The following is a 24971-nucleotide window of genomic DNA, read 5'->3' as shown; positions in this document are numbered from 1 at the left end:
ATTTAGTGGACCACGCGCGACACTTTCGCCACCGCCTATGGCTAGAGTCACTAAACATAATGAACAACCCTAAGGCATTAAATCGCCAGAAAGGCATGCGTATACATCCAATCCTGGAGACAACCGTTTTATTGATGGATGATCACTGGCGCAAGGCAGCACACGTCCGTGCTACAACAATGACGAATGAGTAACGTGCCACACTTTGCTTGTAATGTATTCAAAAAATTCTGTCAGTTGAGAAAGGGACACGAGTTCCGAAAGCTACTGGAAATATTTTATTTTATTTTATTTTATACTGGGTATACTTTAAATAAATATCTGTTGATCTGAATTAATATCATATCCTCTACACACCCTAGTATCTCGACATTGTTTTGCTAATTTTTGATTTACTATTACATAGTCTTATTGATTGTGTACCTCTTGCTGACCATGTATATTTATGTATATCATGTTTTCTAAAAAAAATATTTATCTTTAAATTATTGAATGTTGCAAAATCTCTTAATTTATATCCATTTCCATTTACTTTATTTTCCCCATAACATCTCATAATATTTTTTATTGGCTTATTCCCTACCCGAGCATTATAATCTCCCAAAATAACTACATGGTCCTTTTTTATATTCTTATCTAGTTCTTTTTGTAACTCTAAATAAAATTTATGTTTCTTCCTCTTTTCCATCTTCTGGAGCATAAATTCCAATTATACATAAATAACCTCTGTCTAATTTAAATCTTACTGGTCTCAGACAGTTTTTAAATTCTGTACAGTGGGACCAACTGATGATGTTACCAACAGCAAATTCTAAGTGGGAAGCATTCAAGGAATTAACAGTGGAAGCTACTAAATGTTTCATACCTATTAAGAAATATTGTTCAAGGTTTAGGCCTAAATGGTTGTCAAATGAACTAATGAGACTCGTGGCAGAGAAGAAAAATGCATGGGATGCATATAAATTATCAGGCGACACAGAAGCCTATGTTATATATAAGCTAGTCTGTAATCAAGTCACAAAGGAAGTTAGGCAGGCGAAGGCAGATTACGAGAAATCTTTGGCAAAGGATGCTAAGAAAAACAGCAAGGATTTCTTTACTTATATAAACTCTAAAAGGAAGGGGATGAATCTGATTGGTCCACTTGATATCGATGGTTCGACTGTTGATGATCCTGCTCAGATAGCAAACAAACTGAATGAGTATTTTGCATCTACATTCACACATGAGTTATTAAGTGGAAATGCCACAAGGTTATCAAATTGTAACAGGGTGCTTAATGATTTTAATAACTGAGAACAAAGGGGAGGAGAAATTGTTGAAGTTAAACATAAGAAAGGCACCTGGGGTGGAGGGATCTATCCAGTTATATTAAAGGAGGCAGCAAAGAAAGTAAGCAAACCCTTAGCCATAATTATAAGAGCATTGTTGGACTCGGGGGGAGGTCCCCACGGACTGGAGATGTGCAAATGTGTCCCCAATTCACAAAGGGGGATCGAAGGGTGACACGAGTAATTACAGACCAGTTAGTTTAACTTCTGTTCCGGGTAAAATAATGAAGTCACTGGTTAAAGATGCACTGCAGGATCATCTACTAGACAAGACTGCAGCAATAATTCAGACACAGCATGGGTTTGTTAAGGGAAAGTCTTGTCTGACAAATTTGATTGGTTATTATGATGTGGTTACAAAGGAACTGGATGCAAAAAATCATTTTGATATCATATACTTGGATTTCAGGAAAGCTTTTGACACTTGCGCATGGAAGACTACTGTACAAATTGGAGCAGAATGATATTAAGGGTAAGTTGCTACAATGGATAAAAGGATGGTTGAGTAGGAGAAGACAGAGGGTGGTAATCAATGGGTGCTGCTCTTCGTGGACTAATGTTATTAGTGGAGTCCCACGGGGTTCGGTGTTGGGTCCACTGTTGTTTTGTATATTTATCAATGATATTGATGAAGGTATATCAGGCTTAGTATCGAAGTTTGCAGATGATACAAAGGTTGGCAGGGTTGTTAATGATAGTAATGACAGTGTGTTACTGCAACAGGATCTAGAAAATTTGGGCAGATGGGCTGACAAGTGGCAACTGAAGTTTAACATTGAAAAATGCAAAGCACTGTATATGGGTAGAAGTAACCACAGAGAAACGTAATGACTGTGTGGCTTAAGGAGGTAGAAAATGAAAAAGACCTGGGAGTAATTGTGCAGTCAGATATGAACTATCAATGCAGACAGGCTGCCAGGGCAGGTCATGGGGTGTTGTCAATGATATACAAGAATTTTGTTAGCAGGGAAAAGGAGGTGATTGTCCCTCTGTATAAGGCAATGGTCAGCCCACGCCTTGAGTACTGCGTGCAGGTCTGGAGGCCTCATTTTAGGAAGGATGTAGATTTGCTTGAGCGTGTACAGAGAAGGGCAACGATAGGCACCTGTGATCTGATTGAGATCTATAAGGCCTTGAATGGGTTGAGCACGCTGAATTCTGATGGGATTCTTCCACTTGTTCACATTACGAATCTAAGTGGGCATAAATTCAAATTGAGGAAGGACAGATGTAGAATAGATGTGGGGAAATTTGCCTTTAGCCAGTGGGTGGTTAATTGCTGGAACAAACTTCCACCTGTCATTGTGAAAATTGATAGGTTAAATAAATTTAAGGAGGAACTGAACAAATATTTAGAGAGGATTGTTTTGTAATTTTTTTTTTTTTTTTTTTTTGGCTGATGCTGCATAAGCTTGCTTTCTTGCATCACATGGCACTACTACTACTACTACTGTTATTATTCTATTATTTATAAATGTGTAGCTCTGTATTTTGGCTTTCCATTTCCGATTTATTAATATTGCTACCCCTCCACTAGCTCTTTCCTTTTGATCTACTCCACTGTATATCATTGTATAAGAATCATAACCTGTCGTACCTTTTAATTTTTTCTTTGTTTCTGTTATTACTGCTATATTTACTTTCTTCTGTTTTAAACGTTTAAGGAGTTCGACTTCTTTATATCCTAATTCTCCTATGTTACATGTTACAATATTTATTCCTTTTCGTTTCCCTTTTCCCTCCGAGTCGCATCCCTTTGTCCATCCGGTTTTCCTCTGAGCTTTGAGTTTTTATTATTTTTTACATGGGGAGGGAACCAGTCTCCTGCACAACCCCCAACCTGGAGGACCAGTATGTTACTCTTCGTCTGATCCCTACCCTTTGACCTGTCTGGCTAGGGTTGCCCTACCAGTAGTCTAGCTACCGCCAGCATAGCTCTCTGGGTCATCAGGATACTCAAGCCTCCTCACCGCGACAAGGTGGTAACATTTCGGGGAGGTTCCACTTCAACATGCTCTCAATTTTAGCTTCATAATTTCCTTCAGAATTTTTCAAATTAGCAATAGCACTGATAGTTCCAATAATTAATCTGCTTTTGCTATAATGACTGTGACTTTGTAACACTTCTGAAAGGTAAGAGATCTCCTGCAGGATGTCGATCATTAGTGCTAAATCATTAAGAAATTCCAGTTATAAAAGTTGGTTTAATAATCTCAAATTTTTAACTTCTGATTCAAAATGTTTGCACAAAGTGGGATAATTCCTCCAACCCACAATTGCCGTCTGCAAGTTACAAGCTGCCCATCGTGGCCCAAACACACGACCGATCCTAATAGTTTCCACATCAAGTTCTTTAGCAATCATCCTTAATTCGCACTGGTTTTTTGGAGATTGGTGATATAATGTATACAGTTTTATGTTTGTCTTTTTAATTATTGCCTGTGTGCCATTATATTTTAGAATGAAACGTTCGAAGGAAACCTTCACGGTGAAAGCTTCAACACAGAGTTAAAATCTGCCAACATTTCATCTCAGGAAAGTTTGCTTAATATCTTAGTTGTCTAATTTCCCCCCCTCCTCTACTTTTCTACTGTCACTAATTCTTTGAATACTGTGCGGATATTCAGCTACTGTGACCATGTAAACATAGACAAGAGAAATTTACTAAAACATGTGGATCACTCACTTCTCCAAAAAACATATGCCTGTTTGTCAGAGTAAAGGGAAACCACAACACAGGTTGACCACAGGCTATTATTCATGTCGGGAATCTTCTTAATCCCCTGACTGGCTATGGAAAGCATACTGACTAGCGAGACTTCTCGGTATGTAACTGCATAGGTTTTACGGACACCACTAACGTTGTGGAATGGTAATCCCTTTCACCTTTAATTCGCACTTTCTAATTGCCTAAATTGCCTAAAGGACAGAGGTAAGAACAATGCGTACAAAGTTCTCTCTCTCGTGATCTGCTCATTATATGGAAATTTTCTTCATTCAGCGGAAACTATTTCAAACGTAATTACCAAGGGGAAATTTAAAAAAAAAAAATTGTTATACAGAGGTCCCACTGTAATTAAATCAAAAATGAAGCAATTTTAAAATACATAACTGGTTGATTGGCCCATTAAAATTCTGGGGTTGGGGCCCCCACTTGCCCCTCCAGCTCTGGATACTCAATAATTGCATTCAGGATTTGATTTGTAAAATAAATAATTGTCTCAACAATGGGCTCACAAATTTTCAAAAAAATAAAAAATAAAATAATGGGCTCTCACAAGCCCCACTACAGCTCACCACTAGCCACACAAATAAAACTATTTACCTTTTGTAATTGCAGCAGTCAAAGAAGTTTTTCCATGATCAACATGACCTATTGTACCAATATTACAATGTGGTTTATCCCTCTGGAAGATTTTTTTGGCTCCTGCTACTGGAGGGACTGGAACTCCACTCGCTGCTGTTCTACTTGCAGTATAATAAAGACTTTGATGGAATCTATTACATACCAGCTGAAAAAACAATTTTCTAAATAAACATGTTCAACAATTTTATTGAAATTATCTTTAAAAAAGAAAAATAAAAATAAAAAATGAAACTTGAGCATTTGTGATAAACAATTAAAACAGTGCCAAAATTCCTGCTTTGCCACAAAACTGGCAAAACTTGCCAACGATGGAGAAATATCGTTCCGAAAAGAACAGACTTTGGCAAAAATATGATTGACAAGATTATGGTCTCATAAAAAAACAGAGGGGGGTCGGGGGTAAAAGACAATAAATATACCAATAATATAATAATTAAAAAACACAACGAAAAACCACTTTCGATTTAAGAAACATAAATATGAAGTTTATCAAGTACTTATCTTCTGTTACGATGCAATTACTTTCCTTGCTCATATCACGCATTCATTTTCAGCATTTATTGAATGTTTAGAGCCAAAATAAATGCTACATAGAAATCTTCAAAGTTATGAAAGCAAGTCCAAAATAAGTGCAGAAAAATAAATATTAGCCAAAAAAATTCACAGCAAATGGTTAGCACAAGGTGCAGCAGCTTTTCTGTTTGAATTGGCTGGGGTTCAAGAGCCCACATTACTGTTAAATACAGTTAATGATTATATTCATTGTAATAGAAAATTAATTATCTATTACCACCTTGACAACTACTCTGGACTAGTAGTCATGCTTAAGTATAAAAAGAAAATCTACACAGACGTTAACAAATCCACAAGCAAACTATTTATCATAATATTAATAGTATTCACAATATAGTTAGTGCAAAGAAGCCAGAGGCTTTTGCTGCACTGGCAAAAAAAAAAAAAATAGATAAGAAAACAAATTATATGCTACCTTCCATGCACAGGTAACTGTCCAATTGATCTTTGAATTTATTCAAACTGACAGCTTCAACTACCTGTGAGGGCAACTTGTTCCAGGATTCAACGACTTGCTAGCTAAAAGTAAACTTCCCGAAATTAAATCTAAACCCCTATAATTTCAATTTATGACCCCTAGTTCTGGAATTCTTTATAACAATGAGAATTCCACTTTAATTCATTTTACTAATCCCTCTCAGGGCCTTATAAGTCTCAATCGTGTCACCTCTGCCTGGTCGCCAAGCTCTGTAGCCCACATAATCGAATTCTTTACTCATATATGGTTATCCTTCTGGCAATCTCGCCATTTGAGCATTAGCAGAGACATATGATGCAAGAAAGCACACACATACATTATCAGTCAAAAAAAAACCCTTCCCATTTTACCCACCCAATCCACCAAAAATTTTTCTAGTTCTTCCTTGAATTTATTTAAGCTGTCAACTTCCACGACAGATGGAAGCATGTTCCAGCAATCAACCACCCACTGGTTAAGGCAAATTTCCGCATATCTATTCTACAACTGTCTTTCCTCAATTGGAATTATGCCTCCTCAGGTGCGTAATCTAAGCAAGAGGAAGAATCCCATCAGCATTGAGCTTGGTCAAACCATTCAAAGCCTTATACACCTGAATCAGACCACTTCGCAGGTGCCTCATCTCCAGACTACAATTCTTTGTAGTCTGAAGATGAGGCAGAATTTAAGCCTTTCTGGTAACAGTAACCTTTTGTTCCACTCACCGACCTCGTTGCCCTTCACTGTACTTGTCCCAGCAGCTCTGCATTCTTCCTAAAATGAGGCCTCCAGACCTATATGCAGTACTAGCAGTGTGGCATAACCATTGCCTTATAGAAGGGGATAATCACATATTTTTCCCTGCTAGCATAATTCCAGTATATCAACAATCCCATGAAATACTCTTGCAGCTTATCTGCACTGCTCAGAAAACTTCATACCTGACTGCACAATTACCACCAGGTCTTTTTCATACTCTAATTCCCTGTGTAGTACTGCACAGTTGGTATATTACTCTGGGGTTACTGCTACCCATATGCAGTACTTTTCACTTGTCAATGTTAAACTTCAGTTACCACCGCTCAGCCCATCTGCTCAATTTTTCCAGATCCTGTTGCAGTAGAATACTGTCATTAACAACCCTGTTAACCTTTGTATCACCTTCAAACTTGGACATTAAGCCTGATATACCTTCATCAATGTCATTCAAAAATACAGAAAAGAACAATGGGCCCAACACCAACCCTGGGGAACTCCACTAATAACATTAGTCTGGGAAGAGTAGCATCCATTGATTACCACTCTGTCTTCTCCCACTCAACCATCCCCTTTATCCATAGTAGCAACTTGCCCTGAAAGCCATACTGATCCAATTTGTACAGTAGTCTTCCATGTGCAACAGTATCAAAAGCTTTCCTAAAATCCAAGTATATGATATCAAAAATATTTTTTGTATCCAATTCCTTTGTGACCACATCATAGTATCCAATCAAATTGGTCAGACAAGACTTCCCATGTTGTGTCTTAACTATAACTGCAATCTTGTCTAGATGATCCTGCAATGCTTCTTTAACCAGTTACTCCATTATTTTACCCTAGAACAGAATTTAAACTAACAGGTCAGTAATTACTCATGTCACCCTTTGATCCCTCTTTTTGAATTGGAGATACATTAGCACATCTTCAGTCCATAGGGACCTTCCCCTAGTCCAAGAATGCTCTCGATCATGGCTAAGGGTTTCTTTATTTCCTTTGTTATCTCCTTTAATATAACTGGATTGATCCCAACCACACCAGTTATGTTTAATTACAATTTCTCCTACACTTTGCTTGCAGTCATTACAAAATCCTTTAGCTCCCTGTTAGTCTGATTAACATCTGGCATTCTCCTCCCTTAATGACTCCTCATGGGTGAATGTAGATGTAAAAACACTCATTCATTTTGTTAACTACCTGACCAGGATCATCAACAGTCGAACCATTGATATTAAGTGGACCAATCTGATTCATCGCCTTCCTTCTGGCGTTTACATAATCAAAGAAGTCTTTGCTGTTTTCCTTTGCATCCTTTGCCAAAGATTTTAGGCAGGCTTTTGGCCATAATTATGAGAGCATCCTTGAATTCAGGTGAGGTACCTATGGACTGAAGATGTGCAAATGTCTCACATGTTCACTTGCCTAGCCTCCTTTGTGACTTGATTACAGGCTAGCTAATATCTACCATAAGCTTGTGTCTCATAATAATTTATATGCATCCCATGAACTTTTCTTCTCTACCACGGGTCTCATTAGTTTATCTGACATCCATTTAAGCCTAAACCTTGAACAGCATTTCTTTTCATATGAACATTATGAAAAGTCTAGTAGCTTCCAAGATTAATTCCTTCAATGTATCTTATTTAGAATTTGCTGTTGGTAACATCATCAGCTGATCCCAATGTATAAAATTTAAAAACTGTCTGAGACCACCGTAGTCGCCTTTACAAAAGCAAAGACCCTTTGCTTTACCCCTGATAGTAGTTACATCTTTGAGTAAATCCTACATCAGTACACTGTGATCACTACCACCTAGTTATTGCTTTATCTGCAGATTCTTAATGCATGAATAATCACTGCTGATAATTAGTAACCAGAGGGAGCATTATTCCCTCTGGTTGCATCTCGAACATGCTGCTATAGAAAAATTATCCAATAAACCCCCAAAAGTCTTGCTAGTGTGCAAGTGACCAACCCACAAGTTCCAGTGAATATCTGGGATGTTAAAATCCCCCATTATATGTTATAGGACTAATGACTCATCAGTCATTAAGCCAACAACACACTCCTACTCTCAATTTTGCTTTCCCAGTGTTTATATCACACCAAATTGACTCAATATTGCAATGTCCACCTGTGTCATCAGGATACACTTCCTTAGATTTTGTTTCTGAACTAACAACATAATCCCTTCTCCTTTTCCATCCTGTCTATACACATTATACTCCCCAAATTACAATTCTGCATTCCTTATATCTGTGTGACACCACGTCTCTGAAAGCCCAACAATATTTGCAGGGGCGGCTTGTTGTTTGGTTTTTAGGAGCATTAGCAACTAAGGCTATATTGCTCCGGGGATATGCGGTGGTCATTCCCTGACCTTTCCACATCCTCCGTATTTGGTGGGCACAGGCTTGAACCCCAGTCTAATCAAGAAGCGTGTGCTACGCACTGCTGCTCCTGCCCACCTGGCTATGGAGGCGCCCCATAGGCACTGCAGCACCCCAGCTAGATATGCAGTGAACAGGGTTATATGAAATTTTGTGAAGAATGCAACGCAATGAATATTTATATTAACAGGACCTGCATATAGTACAGGCAGTTCCCGCTTTACGAGTTCCGGGTTTACGAGTTTTTTTTCTCAAGTATGAACAAAATCAAAAATATGAACATTAATTGCAAAAAACAAATGTTAAACATTCATAAATATTGCATTTCAAACCACGTGTATAGCTATACAATAAGTGTATCTCTCTTTACGATATTAATCAGTTCCAGAGACACACCATTGTATCGTTTAAAATATCGTAATATGAACCCAATAAATCATTGTTGTTTGGTAATTTGTTTCAATATCTCGGAAGTTAAAATTTTCGCTGTATAACTAAGCTATTTTTCTCTCGAAAATGTCATTTTTAAGGTCACAAGCTTGACCTTTAGGTCATATAAAAGGTCGTGAGCATGGTTTGTAAACTGTATTAGTTACCAATTCAAATCATTAAAATGCACTACACTTTCATCGTTATCATATGTTCCCTTATAAGAACAGATTTTAAACGCCTTTGTGATATTTTTCTAAAGCACATTTCTGGAGGTCACGACCATAAAACAATAAAAATAATTTGCACTTGCTGGTTTATTGGGCTTTTCTGTTTCTGCAAGCAATTATAAACGAATAGTAAACTCTATGTTCTTGCATTTGCAAAAATACCGATAGCTGGAATCGTGTGGTTTTATACATTATTATGGTGAAATGTGTTTCCCCTTGCCTGAAACCTTCAATCGTATAAAAAACAAAAAAATTTTCAGTATCTTCTCTTTTTTTAAAGCTTTGTAAACTTGTTACTCCACTCGAATCGTGTTAATTGCAATTTGTGTATGCCGTTAAATAATGATTATGCATGCAATTTTTTTTTTTTTTTTTATGTGAGCCCCAAACACGAGAGGTATTAGAACCTATAGTACTTAGTACCGTGCTTGGGTTAGGGTTGGAGAAGTATGGGGGGAGGGGGATGCCAGAAACTTTGCTCTAGAGACTAAACATGGGTTTCACCACTTCAGGCCTCCAATAAGCAAAGTGGTGGTATTTCACTGGTTGAAAAGAGAAGAAGATTATCTTGGAAACAAATGCCTCTTGAAGCATTTCTGAAGACGACGACTCCTTGTGCAACAAACCAACAAGTGCCGAGCCAATAATGAGTGATCAAGTGTGCCTTTAGTCGATGATGATAAAGAATAAATATTCTTTAACATTTGTAAGTCGTAAATAATTTCTCTATTATTATAATTCCCTTGATTTTACAGGCTACGTTTTCATTTTTTTCGATAAATCAATCATTGTTTAAACATAAACTAATTAGCTAACTAATTTCATTGTTGAGAACATAACCACTATTTTTAACCTTATGTCTATGGGAAATAAATTCCCGCTTTACGAGCATGCACTAGGAAAGAATTAACTTGTAAAGTCGAGAACTACCTATATGTGCATAGGTAGTTCTCGACTCTAGTCCTCTATTTCCATTAATCATTTCAATAATAAACGAATAAAAACACGAAATCGTTTCCAACTTTGAAGTTTAATTAACCATAGGCCTCACTGTGTTCCAGGAAATGGCACATTGTGCATTCCAGTGAATATCAGGTAGTTGGTTGCCATTGGCAACGAGCATGTTGACAACTTGCCAATATACATTTTTTATAGGTGAAACGAATCAAAGTCACTGTAAAGTGCACAGTGCAGATTTCATCGTTGACCATGATAGGTGTGTAGCCACAATGTCGGTGTCTTTTTGTTATTTGCCCAAACTCCCATTAAGTAACTAAATAACATCAGTGTTAAGTGAATACTCAAATTTTGTGGACAGTTTGAAATTCCTTTACATGGACATGACGAAAAAGACGATTCTAAAATCCAGGAGTATTGAGAGGATTAATAAATTTTGCCTGTACATTAGATTCCAATTTAAAGAACCATTTAGAAAGTAATGCAGCATTTAAAGGCATTTCAAAACTATTCAGAATGATATTCTTGACTGTTTGCTGCAAATATGCCGGGATGAAATAAAAAGATCATTTAAAGATTTGGCAATGGGTACTTGAGAAGTTGAAGCTGTTTGAGCAGGGCAAGGCTTCTTAAACTGGAAGGTGGAATGCAATGTGCTATCGTCAGCAAACCTTTGGATAGGATTTCCGGTCAATAGAAGAAGGTCATTAACACGTCGACTGCCAAATACGAGTTAATTAGTATTTGGTGATCTGGCCCAGGACCCCGCCTACGAGTTAACTCTGACTGGTATGACTTGCCTTTCAGGTGCAGCTATCAGTATATTTGTAGCAAATATGTGCAACTGATGGATAGTGGGCTTCAGGGATAAGAATGAAAAATCAACCATGGCATCAGAAAACAAAATTTATTCACAAAAAAAATATATTTTATTTACAAATACATAAAGAAAAGTGTATACTGTATTTCCCCATGTATAAGACACCTTTTTTTGGAAAAATTTGGGGTCTAAAAACTGGGTGCTTCTTGTACAGTGGTTGTAGATTTTTTTTTTTTTTTACTTGCATTTCCCGCTTTTTTGCGCTTGTTGTCTTTGCACTCATTGTTTCGCACTTGTTACTGGTATATTAGGTTACGTTTTGCTGCATTCTGCCCAGAAATGGCTCAGAAAAGATTTTCGTACAGTGCTGAATTCAAGTTAAAGGTGATCCAGTTTGCAAAAGTGAATGGAAATCGTGCTGCTGAACATAAGTTTGGTCCTCCTCCAACTGAGAAAACAATCGGAGACTGGCTACGGGAAGAAGAAATCCTACTGAAAACGCCACGGCAGAAGAAGGCCATTAGAGGCAAGTCAGCAAAATGGCCTAATTTAGAGAGGGAATTGAATGAGGAGCAAAGGGCAATTGGAATTCCTGTGTCCACAAAGATGGTTCAGCATGAGGCAAGAAGAATTGCTGATGAAAAAGAAGTTACTGATTTCAAAGGAGGACACAATTGGTGCTTCAGGTTCATGAAACGGAATGGACTAAGCATGCGTACATGCACCAGACTTGCCCAAACGATGCCTGAAAGCTATGAGCAGAAGGTCATTGAATTTCATCGTTTTGTCATTCAATGTCGGAAGACACATCAGTTTGAGTTGGGACAGATTGCAAATATGGACAAAGTCCCCCTTCGATTTGATGTCCCAAGTAACAGAACTGCTGATAAGAAGGGGGGTGAAAACTGTAACTGTGAAGACAAGTGGACATGAAAAGAGCCATTATACAGTTGTTCTAGCTTGTTGTGCCGACGGAACCAAGCTGCCTCCTATGCTGATTTTTAAACACAAACAATGCCAAAAGAAGACATTCCTCGAGGAGTGATTGTCCACGTTCATGACAAGGGTTGGATGGATCGGGATGGGATAAAGATCTGGTTTGAGAAAGTTTAGAGCAGGAGACCAGGTGGGCTCTTACGCAAACTTGCCCTATTGGTGCTTGATCAGTTCAGGGCACACATAACAAAAAATACAAAAATTGTTGCAGAGCAAAAAACAAAACTTGCCGTCATACCTTGACATCCCAGCTCCAACCACTTTATGTCAGCATTAACAAACCCTTCAAAGCTGACATGAGAGACGAATGGAACCAATGGATGAAGTCTTCTGGGGACAATTTGACACCAGCAGGAAGAGTGTAGAAACCAACTATTGCAGAAGTTTGTACCTGGGTGAAAAGATCCTGGGATAATATCAAGATTGAGATCGTTGTCAAGTCATTTGAGAAGTGTGGCATTTCAAACACCATAGATGGAACTGAGGACGAGGCAATACATGAAGACAGTGATTCGTCATCAGACACAGATAAGGAGAAGCTAATGGATGGGAGTTTTGTCAGTGATGAATTGTATGAATTTTATGATGAATAAAACTTGAGTTCAATAACTTTAGGTAATACATTTTTTTTCAAATTTCGGGTCCCAAAATTAAGGTGCATCTTATACATGGGAGCGTCTTATACGTGAGGAAATACAGTAACTAAAATTCACAATAATATTATAGTGTTTATTTATGATATTTCTTGAAACATTCCTCTACACCAGGGGTCCCCAACTTACGGCCCATGGGCTGAATCCGGCCCGCCAGATGATTTCATCCGGCCCGAAAGACCATTTCATCCGCCTCGTAAAATTTATTCTATAGAAATCTTTTTTGGTTGCTACATATCGTATATAAGGATATTTTTAATGAAAATATAATGTAAATGCATCCAAATATAATTTTGTAACATTGTTGCAACTCTATGCACTTCCACTTGGCAGCAGTGTTTCTTGCGATGTCAGAAATCCCAACAGTGCGAGTGCCGAAGGCTATAAGTTTATAGCCTCAAGTATTTCTGGCAAACACGAGTTGTCAAAAAGTGAAATAGTAAAGTTAAAATAAGCAACTGTTAAAACAATTGCTAAACACTAATCTAAATATTAATCAAGTAAGTATTAGTGAAAGAATTGTATGCAATGCGTTCTTTGCAGTTTCCAATGTAAAGACAAGTACGCATATTAATCTTTCTCCTGGTCAGCTATTCTCATCCAGACTGTAGTCGTCGGGCCGCTGCACCGATTATCATGCACAACAATTTATTAGTGCTATTTGTATAAATGCATATTATTATATTTAATTTTATTTAACTTTGAATTTTTAATTTTAATTTTAGCGAATCAAGATGTCAAGGAAAAGAAAAACTGATTCCGAGTGTCGTGTCTTCAATGAACTTTGGTCGATTAATTATTTTTTTTATAAGGGACAATAACCGATGCACCTGCCTTATATGTAAGGAAGCAGTTTCTGTGTTGAAAGAATATAATTTGAAACGGCATTTTACGACAAACGCAACTCTCCTTGAAGTTTACTATAAACTTCAAGGAGAGTTGCGAAACAAGAAATTACAAGAGCTGAGCTTTGATTTCAAGAGGCAACAACAACAGATGACATGTCTCACTAATCAGAATTTAAATTTAATTAGAGCTAATTTGCGAGCATCTCAAATCATTGTTGAAGAAGGGAGGGCTTTTACTGATGGCGAGTTTGTGAAAAGAGTGTGCCTATCAATTGCAAAAGAAATATGCCCTGATCAAGTTAAGCACTTCACTGCTATAAGTTTATCAGCGTCAACTTCAGCAAGAATCGAAGACTTGTCTGCTAATGTTAAAGATCAGCTGAAACAAAAAGTTACAGATTTTATAAATTTTTCAATTGCAATTGATGAAAGTGATGTTATTACCAACACAGCATAAAAAGCCATTATCAACCCACTGCAGGATGGAAGCCTCCTCAACAATTCATGCTGAGGGAAATGGACCATAATCTGCCACGCTGGTCCAGTGCGGGTTGGCAGATCGACCGTATTCAGCAGTCAGGGGCTTGAACCCTGGTCTACTCAAAGAGCGTGTGCTACTGTGCACCCGCTCCTGACCACTCAGCTACGGAGGCCTAACTGCTCAGTTACATGTACAGTATAAAAATTTTGAAGTCGCAGAAGAACGGGCTGCACTTGAAAGCTTGAAGAATAGAACCTATGGTGAAAACATATGTTATAGCGTATCAAAAGTGTTTGAAGACCTGCAGCTTGACTGAGAATTGTTGACAGCAATTACGACTGATGGTGCAAAGAATATGGTTGGAAAAAATATTGGTTTCATCGGCCATATTAATAAATATTTTGATTCCAAAAACATCGAAAGACCTATGCAATTTCATTGTGTTATTCACCAGCAATCGTTGTGCGGTAAATTTTTGTCTTCGAACTCAATCATGTCGACTATAATTAGCATTGTGAATTTTATATGCAAAAATGGCCTGAACCATCATCAGTTTAAAATTTTCTTGGAGGAAATCAAAAGCGAATATGGTGATTTGTTATATCATACGGAGGTGCGATGGTTGAGTCACGGTAATGTGTTAAAAAGATTTTTTCAACTCAGAACCGAAATAAACATATTCACGAACGAAAAATTAACACCAGTCCCAGAATTAACAGACTTTAAATCAGGGGTTCTTAACCTTCTTAGTTCCACAGATCCCTTCTCAGAATAATGTTTTTAAATGCATAAAATAAAATTACAAAAAAACCAGTTTAATGAAATAGTTACCAAAATTTAAAAAAAAAAAAAACATTATACAGTAATATATGTGTTACTTTCTTAACACATTGGATAATAATATAATATATTTAAAATATAGGAAAGTTGAAGTTAAATTTTATTTTTTAAGGACATATCAGTGTGAAGACTGTTGTTGTTTATCTTGAATAACAACATTAAACTGGTGTGGTGTGGTATTTGACAAGGCAACACGCATGTCATGTTGGACATCTAATCGATTTCGATTTTTTGTTTTCATTGTTACAAGTGCTGAAAATCCCGATTCGCACAGATATATTGTTGCAAATGGTATCAAAGCTTCCATACCTCGCTTTACAAGACGAGGATAGGCTTCTCTCAAGGATCACCAGAATTCTCCAAGGCTTTTTGAGGTAAACTCCAATCGTAGTAAGTTTTTTTGGCCTAAGATCAATGAGTTCATCTTTGGTTAAATCAACATCTTCGATACAGTTTATATCAGAAAGAAAAGGATTTCAGATCCATGGTTCAATTTTCATGCCATCAAGATAGAAATAACTTTTAAAAGAGTTCTGTAATGTTTCCAAGTGTACGCGCAGATATCTCTTTTCAAAAAAATTGAGAGAGAAGTTTGCATTTCAACTACATCTTGGTAAAGCACTTCCTGCAACAGTGGAAAGTTTGCAAGAATGTTGGTCTCTACTCTCTTCTTCCATACAGGTAACTTTAGCATTAGCGGCATTTGATGCAAGAAAGCAAGCTTATGCAGCATCAGCCAAAAAAAAAAATAAATAAATAAAATAAAAGAAATAAATAAAAAATAAATAAATAACCACTTCCACTTCACCCTCTGTTTGTTCGAAATACCTGTCTAGCTGAGCCTTAAACTTATTTAGGCTATCGACTTCCACGACAAGGGATGGAAGTCTGTTCCACCAACCAACCACCCGCTGGCTAAAGGCAAATTTCCGCACGTCTATCCTACATCTCCCTTTCCCCAATTTGAATTTATGCCCTCTCAGGTGATTATTCTGAGCAAGAGACAGAATCCCATCAGCATTGAGCATGCTCAAATCATTCAAGGCTTTATACACCTCTATCAGATCACCTCGCTGGTGCCTAGTCTCCAGACACTAATTTGCAAAACTTAAGCCTTTCTTCGTAAGAGCACCCCTTTGTTCCGTTCACTACTCTTGTTGCCCTTCTCGGTACTCATTCCAGCAGCTCTACATCCTTCTTGAAATGAGGCCTCCAGGCCTGTATACAGTACTCTAGGTGTGGTCTGACCATTGCCTTATACAAGGGAATAATCACCTCCTGCTAGAAAAATTCCTATATATCATTGACAATTCACCATGAGCTACTCTTGCAGCCCGTCTGCACTGCTCAGAGAACTTCATATCTGCCTGCACAACCACCCCCAGGTCCTTTTCATTCTCTACCACTGTCAGTGTAGTACCACAGAGTTGATACGTTGCTCTGGGGTTGCTGTTTCCTATATGTAGTACTTTACATTGGTCAATGTTAAACTTCATTTGCCATCTCTCAGCCCATCTGCTCAACCTTTCCAGATCCTGTTGCAGCAGCATAGTGTCAGTAGTGTCCTTGACAACCCTGCCAACCTTCGTATCGTCTGCAAACTTGGACATTAAGCTTGATATACCATCATCAATATCATTTATAAATACAGAAAACAATAATGGACCCAATACTGAACCCTGAGGGACTCCACTAATAACATTAGTCCAAAATGAGCAGTGTCCATTGATTACCACTCTCTGTCTTGTCCCCCTCAACCACCCCTTTATCCACAGCAGCAATTTGCCTCCAATGCCACACTGCTCCGATCTGTGCAGCAGTCTTCCATGTGCAACAGTATCAAAATCCTTTCTAAGATCCAAGTACAGTGAAACTTCTCCTAACGGACACCTCTCGTTAACGGACATCTCTCTACAACGAACATTTTCAAATTCCCCAACTCACCTCTATTGGTTTTAATGTGTTTGCAGCTTCTGTCTAGCGGACATTCTCTGTAAAGGACGCGGACAGGCAATCTGCACTGTTTCGTTTAGATTAGCACTTAATTTGATCTCCCAATAAAGGACAGACAGCGGGCGAGGTTACAGACCTTTTTCTAGGAACTTTTCTTCCACGTATTGCCTCAATCGTGTGTTTATTTTCTATTTCCGATTCTCTGAATTTTATCATGGTTTACGTCGCGGTTCTAAACACTTTTTCAAGAATTTAAGGCACGTGTAAAACTTCTGATGAATTTGGTGTGTGCAGGGGGGGGGATATGGTCAGCCTTTTGTCTTTTCAGTTTCAGTTTTCAGTTTTGTTCAGTGTCGTGTGAATTGCACAATGTCTTCTCTTAAACATTTAACTTTAAAAGATAAAGTCGAACTCATTAATGCGTATGATCGGCAAAAAACATAGTGTTCGCAATCTCGCTGCAAAATTCAAAATCGGGAAGACGGAGGTAAGCGACATCCTAAAGGAAAAAAATGAACTGCTCAAACAATTTTGGCAACACGGAAATGATCAGGTTCAAAAATCATTCCCGAAAATTGTTGGACTTCAAATTGACAACGTTATGTATGAGTGGTTTTGTCGCGAACGTGCTAAAAAAATTCCCATTAATGGGCCTATTATTAGGGAAAAGGCTTTGGAGGTTGTGAAATCTATGGGAGTAAATGAGTTCAAAGCTTCTGTGACAAGTTCAAAGAACTAGACAAAGGCTAGACAAGTTCAAAACTCGGCATAAAATTTCTCGGAAAACCGTAAGTGGTTAAGGTGGATCTCTTGAAACTGGGGTTGTAACAGAGTGGACTGTCAAATTGAAGATTTATGTCGTGATTTTGAAGCTAAGGATATTTACAACTGTGACGAAACAGGGTTGTTTTTTAAAGCTCTTCCTGAAAAAACAATGAGTCTAAAAAACGAAAAGTGCCAGGGCGGAAAATTTCTAAGTCTCCCAGCAAATATGCTGGGAGACTTTGAACAACCTCTTGTTATAGGAAAACCACAAATTCCTCGTTGTTTCAAGGGCATAAAGTTGAATCTTTTGAATGTTGACTGGAAGTCTAATAAAAAAGCGTGGATGACACGAGATATCATGAGCGAATGGATAAGTCACTTTAACCAAAACATGATTCGTCAAAACAGAAAAATTATTCTTTTCATGGATAATACTGCATCTCACCCGCACATTGAATTGTCCAACATTCAAATTGTTTTTCTGCCACCAAACACATCTGCAGAGTGTCAGACCTTGGATCAAGGGATAATAAAAAATTTTAAACTTCACTACAGAAAACGTGTTTTAAGACATCTCATTGCAAACATGATCGATGTAACATGTGCGAGTGACCTTGCAAAGAAAATCAGCATCCTAGATGCGATTCAATGGATTTCCTCTTCAGTAAACGCAATTAGAAAACAAACTCTCGTGAACTGTTTTATAAAGTCTGGCTTCTCAAACGCAAAAATTGAAGTTGTGAACAACAATGTGGAGCACCAAGAAGAACAAGAACTTCAACATCTATGGATAATGTACGATACTTCCGCTACAAGTGACCCTGGCTACAAAGATATAGACTCGAACCTCACTACAGAAGATGGTGCTATAGATATCAATGACATTATCATCGATATTTTTCAAGAAGTTCCTCATGAGGATGAAGAAATGGAAGAAGGTCATTAGCATTAGCATTAGTAGAGGCATTTGATGCAAGAAAGCAAGCTTATGCAGCATCAGCCAAAAAAAAAAAAAAAACCCGCTTCCACTTCACCCCTCTGTTCATTCAAAATACCTGTCCAGCTGAGCCTTAAACTTATTTAGGCTATCAACCTCCACCACAAGGGATGGAAGTCTGTACCACCAACCAACCACCCGCTGGCTAAAGGCAAATTTCCGCACGTCTATCCTACATCTGTCTTTCCTCAATTTGAATTTATGCCCTCTCAGGTGATTTTTCTGAGCTAGAGGAAGAATCCCATCAGCATTGAGCATGCTTAAATGCTCAATGCTGTCCGGTCATTCTGTCGAAGAACATATTAACGACGAACCACCAATGAAAATGGAAGAAGCACTCATACAAATCAATCGTTTAAAAATGTTTTTCGCCGCTGAAGAAGATACTAAAGGACTTTCGATGGTTTCTTCACTCCAAACAAATGTTGAAAACAAAATTATCATCCGGAAGAAGGTGCAGAAGAAAATAAGTGATTACTGTATGTATTTTTCTTAAGATAAAGTCATAATATGCATAGCACAATTGTATGCATATTATTTACAAAAATATTGTGCAAAATCTGTATATAATTTAATTTAATTTTACATTAAACGTTTAACTATTTTTCTATCCTTTTTTTTTTTTTTTCCTCCCTCAGAATTCTTGTTAGCGGACACTTCTCTCTAACAGACACATTTTCGTTCCCCATAGCTGTCCGTTAAAGGGAAGTTTCACTGTATATAATATCAAAGTTATTCATTGCATCCAGTTCTTTTGTGACTGCATCATAGTATCCAATCAAATTGGTCAGGCAAGACTTCCCCTTAACAAAACCATGCTGTGTCCGAGCTATAACTGAAGCCTTGTCTAGATGATCCTGCAGTGCTGCTTTAACCAGTGCCTCCATTAATTTTCCGGGAACAGAAGTTAAACTCACAGGTCTATAATTACTTGTGTCAGCCTTTGATCTTCCTTTGTGAATTGGGGTCACATTTGCACATCTCCAGTCCATGGGTACTTCCCCTGAGTCCAAAGAAGGTCTCATAATTATGGCTAAGGGATTGCTTACTTCCTTTGCTGCCTCCTTTAATATAACTGGATAGATCCCATCCACTCCAGATGCCTTTCTTGTGTTTATCTTCAACAATTTCTCCTCCACTTTACTCTCAGAGATTACAAGATTCTCTAGCTTACTGCCAGAGTTGAATACACCTCTGGCATTCTACTCATGTGTGAATGTCGATGCAAAATATTCATTTAGTTTGTTAGCTACCTGAGCAGGATCATCATCAGTTGACCCATCGATATCAAGTGGACCAATCTGATTCATCCCCTTCCTTCTAGAGTTTAAATAAGTAAAGAACTCTTTGCTGTTTTTCTTTGCATCCCTTGCCAAAGATATCTTGTAATCTGCCTTTGCCTGCCTAACCTCCTTTGTTACTTGGTTACAGATCAACTTGTATCTATCATAGGCTTCTGTGTCATGTGTTAATTTAGCATTAGCATTAGTAGAGGCATTTGATGCAAGAAAGCAAGCTTATGCAGCATCAGCAAAAAAAAAAAAAAAAAAAACCCACTTCCACTTCACCCCTCTGTTCGTTCAAAATACCTGTCCAGCTGAGCCTTAAACTTATTTAGGCTATCAACCTCCACCACAAGGGATGGAAGTCTGTTCCACCAACCAACCACCCGCTGGCTAAAGGCAAATTTCCGCACGTCTATCCTACATCTGTCTTTCCTCAATTTGAATTTATGCCCTCTCAGGTGATTTTTCTGAGCTAGAGGAAGAATCCCATCAGCATTGAGCATGCTTAAACCATTCAAGGCTTTTTACACCTCTATCAGATCACCTCGCTGGTGCCTAGTCTCCAGACACTAATTTGCAAAACTTAAGCCTTTCTTCATAAGAGCACCCCTTTGTTCCATTCACTAATCTTGTTGCCCTTCTCTGTACTCGTTCCAGCAGCTCTACATCCTTCTTGAAATTAGGCCTCCAGACCTGTATACAGTACTCTAGGTGTGGCCTGACCATTGCCTTATACAATGGAATAATCACCTCCTTATCCCTGCTAGAAAAATTCCTGTATATCATTGACAATACTCCATGAGCTACTCTTTCAGCCCGTCTGCACTGCTCAGAGCACTTCATATCTGCCTGCACAACCACCCCCAAGTCCCTTTCATTCTCTACCACTGTCAGTGTAGTACCACAGAGTTGATACGTTGCTCTGGGGTTGCTGTTTCCCATGTGTAGTACTTTACATTTGTCAATATTAAACTTCATTTGCCACCTCTCAGCCCATCTGCTCACCCTTTCCAGATCCTGTTGCAGCAGCATAGTGTCAGTAGTGTCCTTGACAACCCTGCCAACCTTTGTATCGTCTGCAAACTTGGACATTAAGCTTGATATACCATCATCAATATCATTTATAAATACAGAAAACAATAATGGACCCAACACTGAGCCCTGAGGGACTCCACTAATAACATTAGTCCACGATGAGCAGTGTCCATTGATTACCACTCTCTGTCTTCTCCCCCTCAACCACCCCTTTATCCATAGCAGCAATTTGCCTCCAATGTCACACTGCTCAAATTTGTGTAGCAGTCTTCCATGTGTAACAGTATCAAAAGCCTTTCTAAGATCCAAGTATATAATATCAAAGTTATTCCCTGCATTCAGTTCTTTTGTGACTGCACCATAGTATCCAATCAAGTTGGTCAGGCAAGACTTCCCCTTAACAAAACCATGCTGTGTCCGAGCTATAACTGAAGTCTTGTCTAAATGATCCTGCAGTGCTTCTTTAACCAGTGCCTCCATTAATTTTCCTGGAACAGAAGTTAAGCTCACAGGTCTATAATTACTTGTGTCAGCCTTTGATCCTCCTTTGTGAATTGGGGTCACATTTGCACATTTCCAGTCTATGGGTACCTCCCCTGAGTCGAAGGAAGCTCTCATAATTATGGCTAAAGGTTTACTTACTTCCTTTGCTGCCTCCCTCAATATAACTGGATAGATCCCATCCACCCCGGGTGCCTTTCTTGTGTTTATCTTCAACAGTTTCTCCTCCACTTTACTCCCAGTTATTTCAAGATTCTGTAGCTTACTGCTAGAGTTGAATACACCTCTGGCATTCCCCTTGCTGAATAACTCCTCATGTGTGAATGTCGATGCAAAATATTCATTTAGTTTGTTAGCTACCTGAGCAGGATCATCAACAGTTGACCCATCAATATCAAGTGGACCAATCTGATTCATCCCCTTCCTTCTAGAGTTTACATAAGTAAAGAACTCTTTGCTGTTTTTCTTTGCATCCCTTGCCAAGGATTTCTCGTAATCTGCCTTCGCCTGCCTAACCTCCTTTGTAACTTGGTTGCATATCAACTTGTATCTATCATAGGCTTCTGTGTCATGTGTTAATTTGTAAGTATCCCATGCATTTTTCTTCTCTGCCATATGCCTCACTAGTTCATCTGACATCCATTTTGGCCTAAACCTTGAACAATATTTCTTAGTTGGTATGTAAAGCCTAGTAGCTTCCAAGATAAGTTCTTTGAATGCTTCCCATTTTGAATTTGCTGTTGGTAACATCATCAGTTGGTCCCACTGTATAGAATTTAAATACTGTCTCAGTCCATCGTAGTCGCCTTTACGGAAGCAATAACCCTTCCCTTTACCCCTAATGGTAGTTACCTCTTTGAGTAAATCCCACTTCAGCACACTGTGATCACTGCCACCTAGTGGTTCATTTATCTGCAGATTCTTAATGCATGAAGAATCACTACTAATAATCAAATCAAGAGTATTACTCCCTCTAGTTGCCTCCCGAACATGCTGATTTAGAAAACAATCATCCAATAAATCCACAAAAGCCTTGCTAGTGTGTGAGTAACCAGCCCCCAAATTCTAGTCAATATCTGGGAAATTAAAATCCCCCATTATAAGACTCTCTGATTTACTGGCCCACTCTATTTCCCTGTACAGTTTCTTATTATACTCATCAGAGTCATTAGGCCTATAGCACACTCCTACTCTCAATTTTGATCTCCCAATGCTTATGTCACACCAAACTGACTCAACACTGCACTGTCCAGCGATGTCGACTGGCTTCACTTCCTTCAATTTTATGTATTTCTTGACTAATAGCATAACCCCTCCTCCCTTCCTATCCTGTCTATCCTTTCTGTAGACATTGTACTCCCCAAATTCCAGTTCTGCAGTGACACCATGTCTCTGAAATCCCAACAATATCTATCTTTGATGTTTTGAGCAATACCTCAAATTCATCAAATTTATTTACTAAACTCGTAGCATTGGTGTACACGCAAGTATACATGCACCTGTTCTTTTTCTTAGCTACCCTAACACAACCCATGTGTTTACTTGTACCCCAATGACTACCAGCAGTCTCTGAAATATCCTGCATCTTATTTTCCAGGTTGCTGCTCATTCCAATAGAAGCAGTGCAAGAATCACTTTCACCTCTGCCAGTGGCTACTGTTCATTTATTATTAGTCTTTGTATTCCCCCAATCTAGCAGTTTTCCAACCCACCTAACACTGCCTCGATAGCATCAGCAAACATTCTTGCACCCTTTCTATTTAAGTGTATCCCATCCGTGTAGAAGCAGTCTCTCCTGTTAACAAGTACAGACCAGGCTGAAAAACATTCTACCCCTTGAGCCTTGCACAATCTTTCCAGGGCCGAATTGATCGACAGGGCTCTCATCATATACTCCCTCCTATTGTGTCTGGGCAGAATTGCAGACACTTTCAAATTCAACCCTAATTCACGGCTTTTTTTCAACAGTGACCCGTACTTGTTAAGTAATTCCGCCGGTCTCCTAATCTTAATATCATTAGTGCCAACGTGTACAACTATATCACCTTTTGTGCCCTTGAAAGATGATATCCTCTCTACAACGTCATCAACCTTTGCCCCTGGCAGACATACCCTGGTCCTGTTCCACCTATCCTTTTTACAAAGCATGTTTCCCGTTTCCCTGACAATAGAGTCACCAACAACTACTAGTTCCTTTGGGACCAGCGCATTCTGCCTCGTGGGCTGCCGCTGTGTTGCGCGATGACAAGTGCAAGCTCTGGCATTGGTGTGGGCAGCTGAGAGCTTGATGGGCCCTAACTTTTAATCCTTCGAGGGCATCCACCCTGTCCTTCAAGCTCTCATATAGGCCCATAACAACGCTGAGTTGTCGCCTGATTTCCTTACACTCCTTGCATCGCGCACAAACAGACATCCCCCATGGCAGCATCATGTCCCGTACCCGACTGCTCCACAAACATCAAGCAAGTAGTGCATTTTAAAAGGCTGTGATTCAGAGGGCAACTGCCCCCCTCAGTTCTCCTCTGAGCCACAGCACTCCCATTAGCTTGAGCCTTTTGCTTTGCTGCTCTGGTATGAGTCATGATTTCGATTTAATTTCAATAAAATTTCGATTTCAGTACAAAATTAAAACCCTAAACTTGTATCCCAACACAGTTATAACGCTATATTTATGTTTCAGTATTGAGTGTTATCTAGGAAATCTCTTTATATAACTTCCGTATCACGTTAAGTATTAATTATTTATTTTTTAAATTATTTATGTTACGTAACCTAAGTCGTTATATGTATAGTTAAAGTACAATTTAATTGACAATGAAGTTCAACAAGATTAATAGATTTTACTGATTAATTGACAATATTATGTACTATACTATACTATATTAAGTTTATGCTATTTAGTTTGAGATATTTTGTATCGCGTTACAACGGCGGCAATTTACGAATGGTCAACACGTGGATTTGATACCCTTACTGATACTAAGTAATACCTACAAAATCTCTATCTAAGTTACTTTAAACAAGTATCGTAAATAGGAATATAAAGCTACTCTATAAAATAAGTTAATATGCCAATTTAAGCTAATAAAACAGAAATAAATCAGAAAAAACTTCTCTGTTCCAGGAGCGGCAGAAAGATACAGCCGCACAGGCTACCCTCGTTCTCCAAGTTTGCATTTCAACTACATCTTGGTAAAGCACTTCCTGCAACAGTGGAAAGTTTGCAAGAATGTTGGTCTGTACTCGCTTCTTCCATATTGGTAACTTAGCCAAGAAAGCTTGTAATATTTCAGTTGCATCCATAAT

General features: G+C 38.4%; 1 protein-coding gene across 1 annotated transcript in view; it reads right to left on the bottom strand.

The window, feature by feature from the left end:
* mEFTu1 (mitochondrial translation elongation factor Tu 1) overlaps positions 1-24971 on the bottom strand; it is a 167394-nt gene that overhangs the window by 122071 nt on the left and 20352 nt on the right. The window contains exon 3 of the mRNA XM_090373527.1: positions 4657-4843. Coding sequence (XP_090229653.1) covers positions 4657-4843 — 187 coding nt within the window. The remainder of the gene's footprint in view (positions 1-4656; positions 4844-24971) is intronic.

Source organism: Mastigoproctus giganteus, chromosome 5, assembly GCF_048544385.1.
Source record: "Mastigoproctus giganteus isolate SK-2022 chromosome 5, ASM4854438v1, whole genome shotgun sequence".
NCBI classification, from domain to species: domain Eukaryota; kingdom Metazoa; phylum Arthropoda; class Arachnida; order Uropygi; family Thelyphonidae; genus Mastigoproctus; species Mastigoproctus giganteus.
Note: the sequence above shows the minus strand (reverse complement) of the source record. Positions and strands in the feature narration are given on the sequence as shown.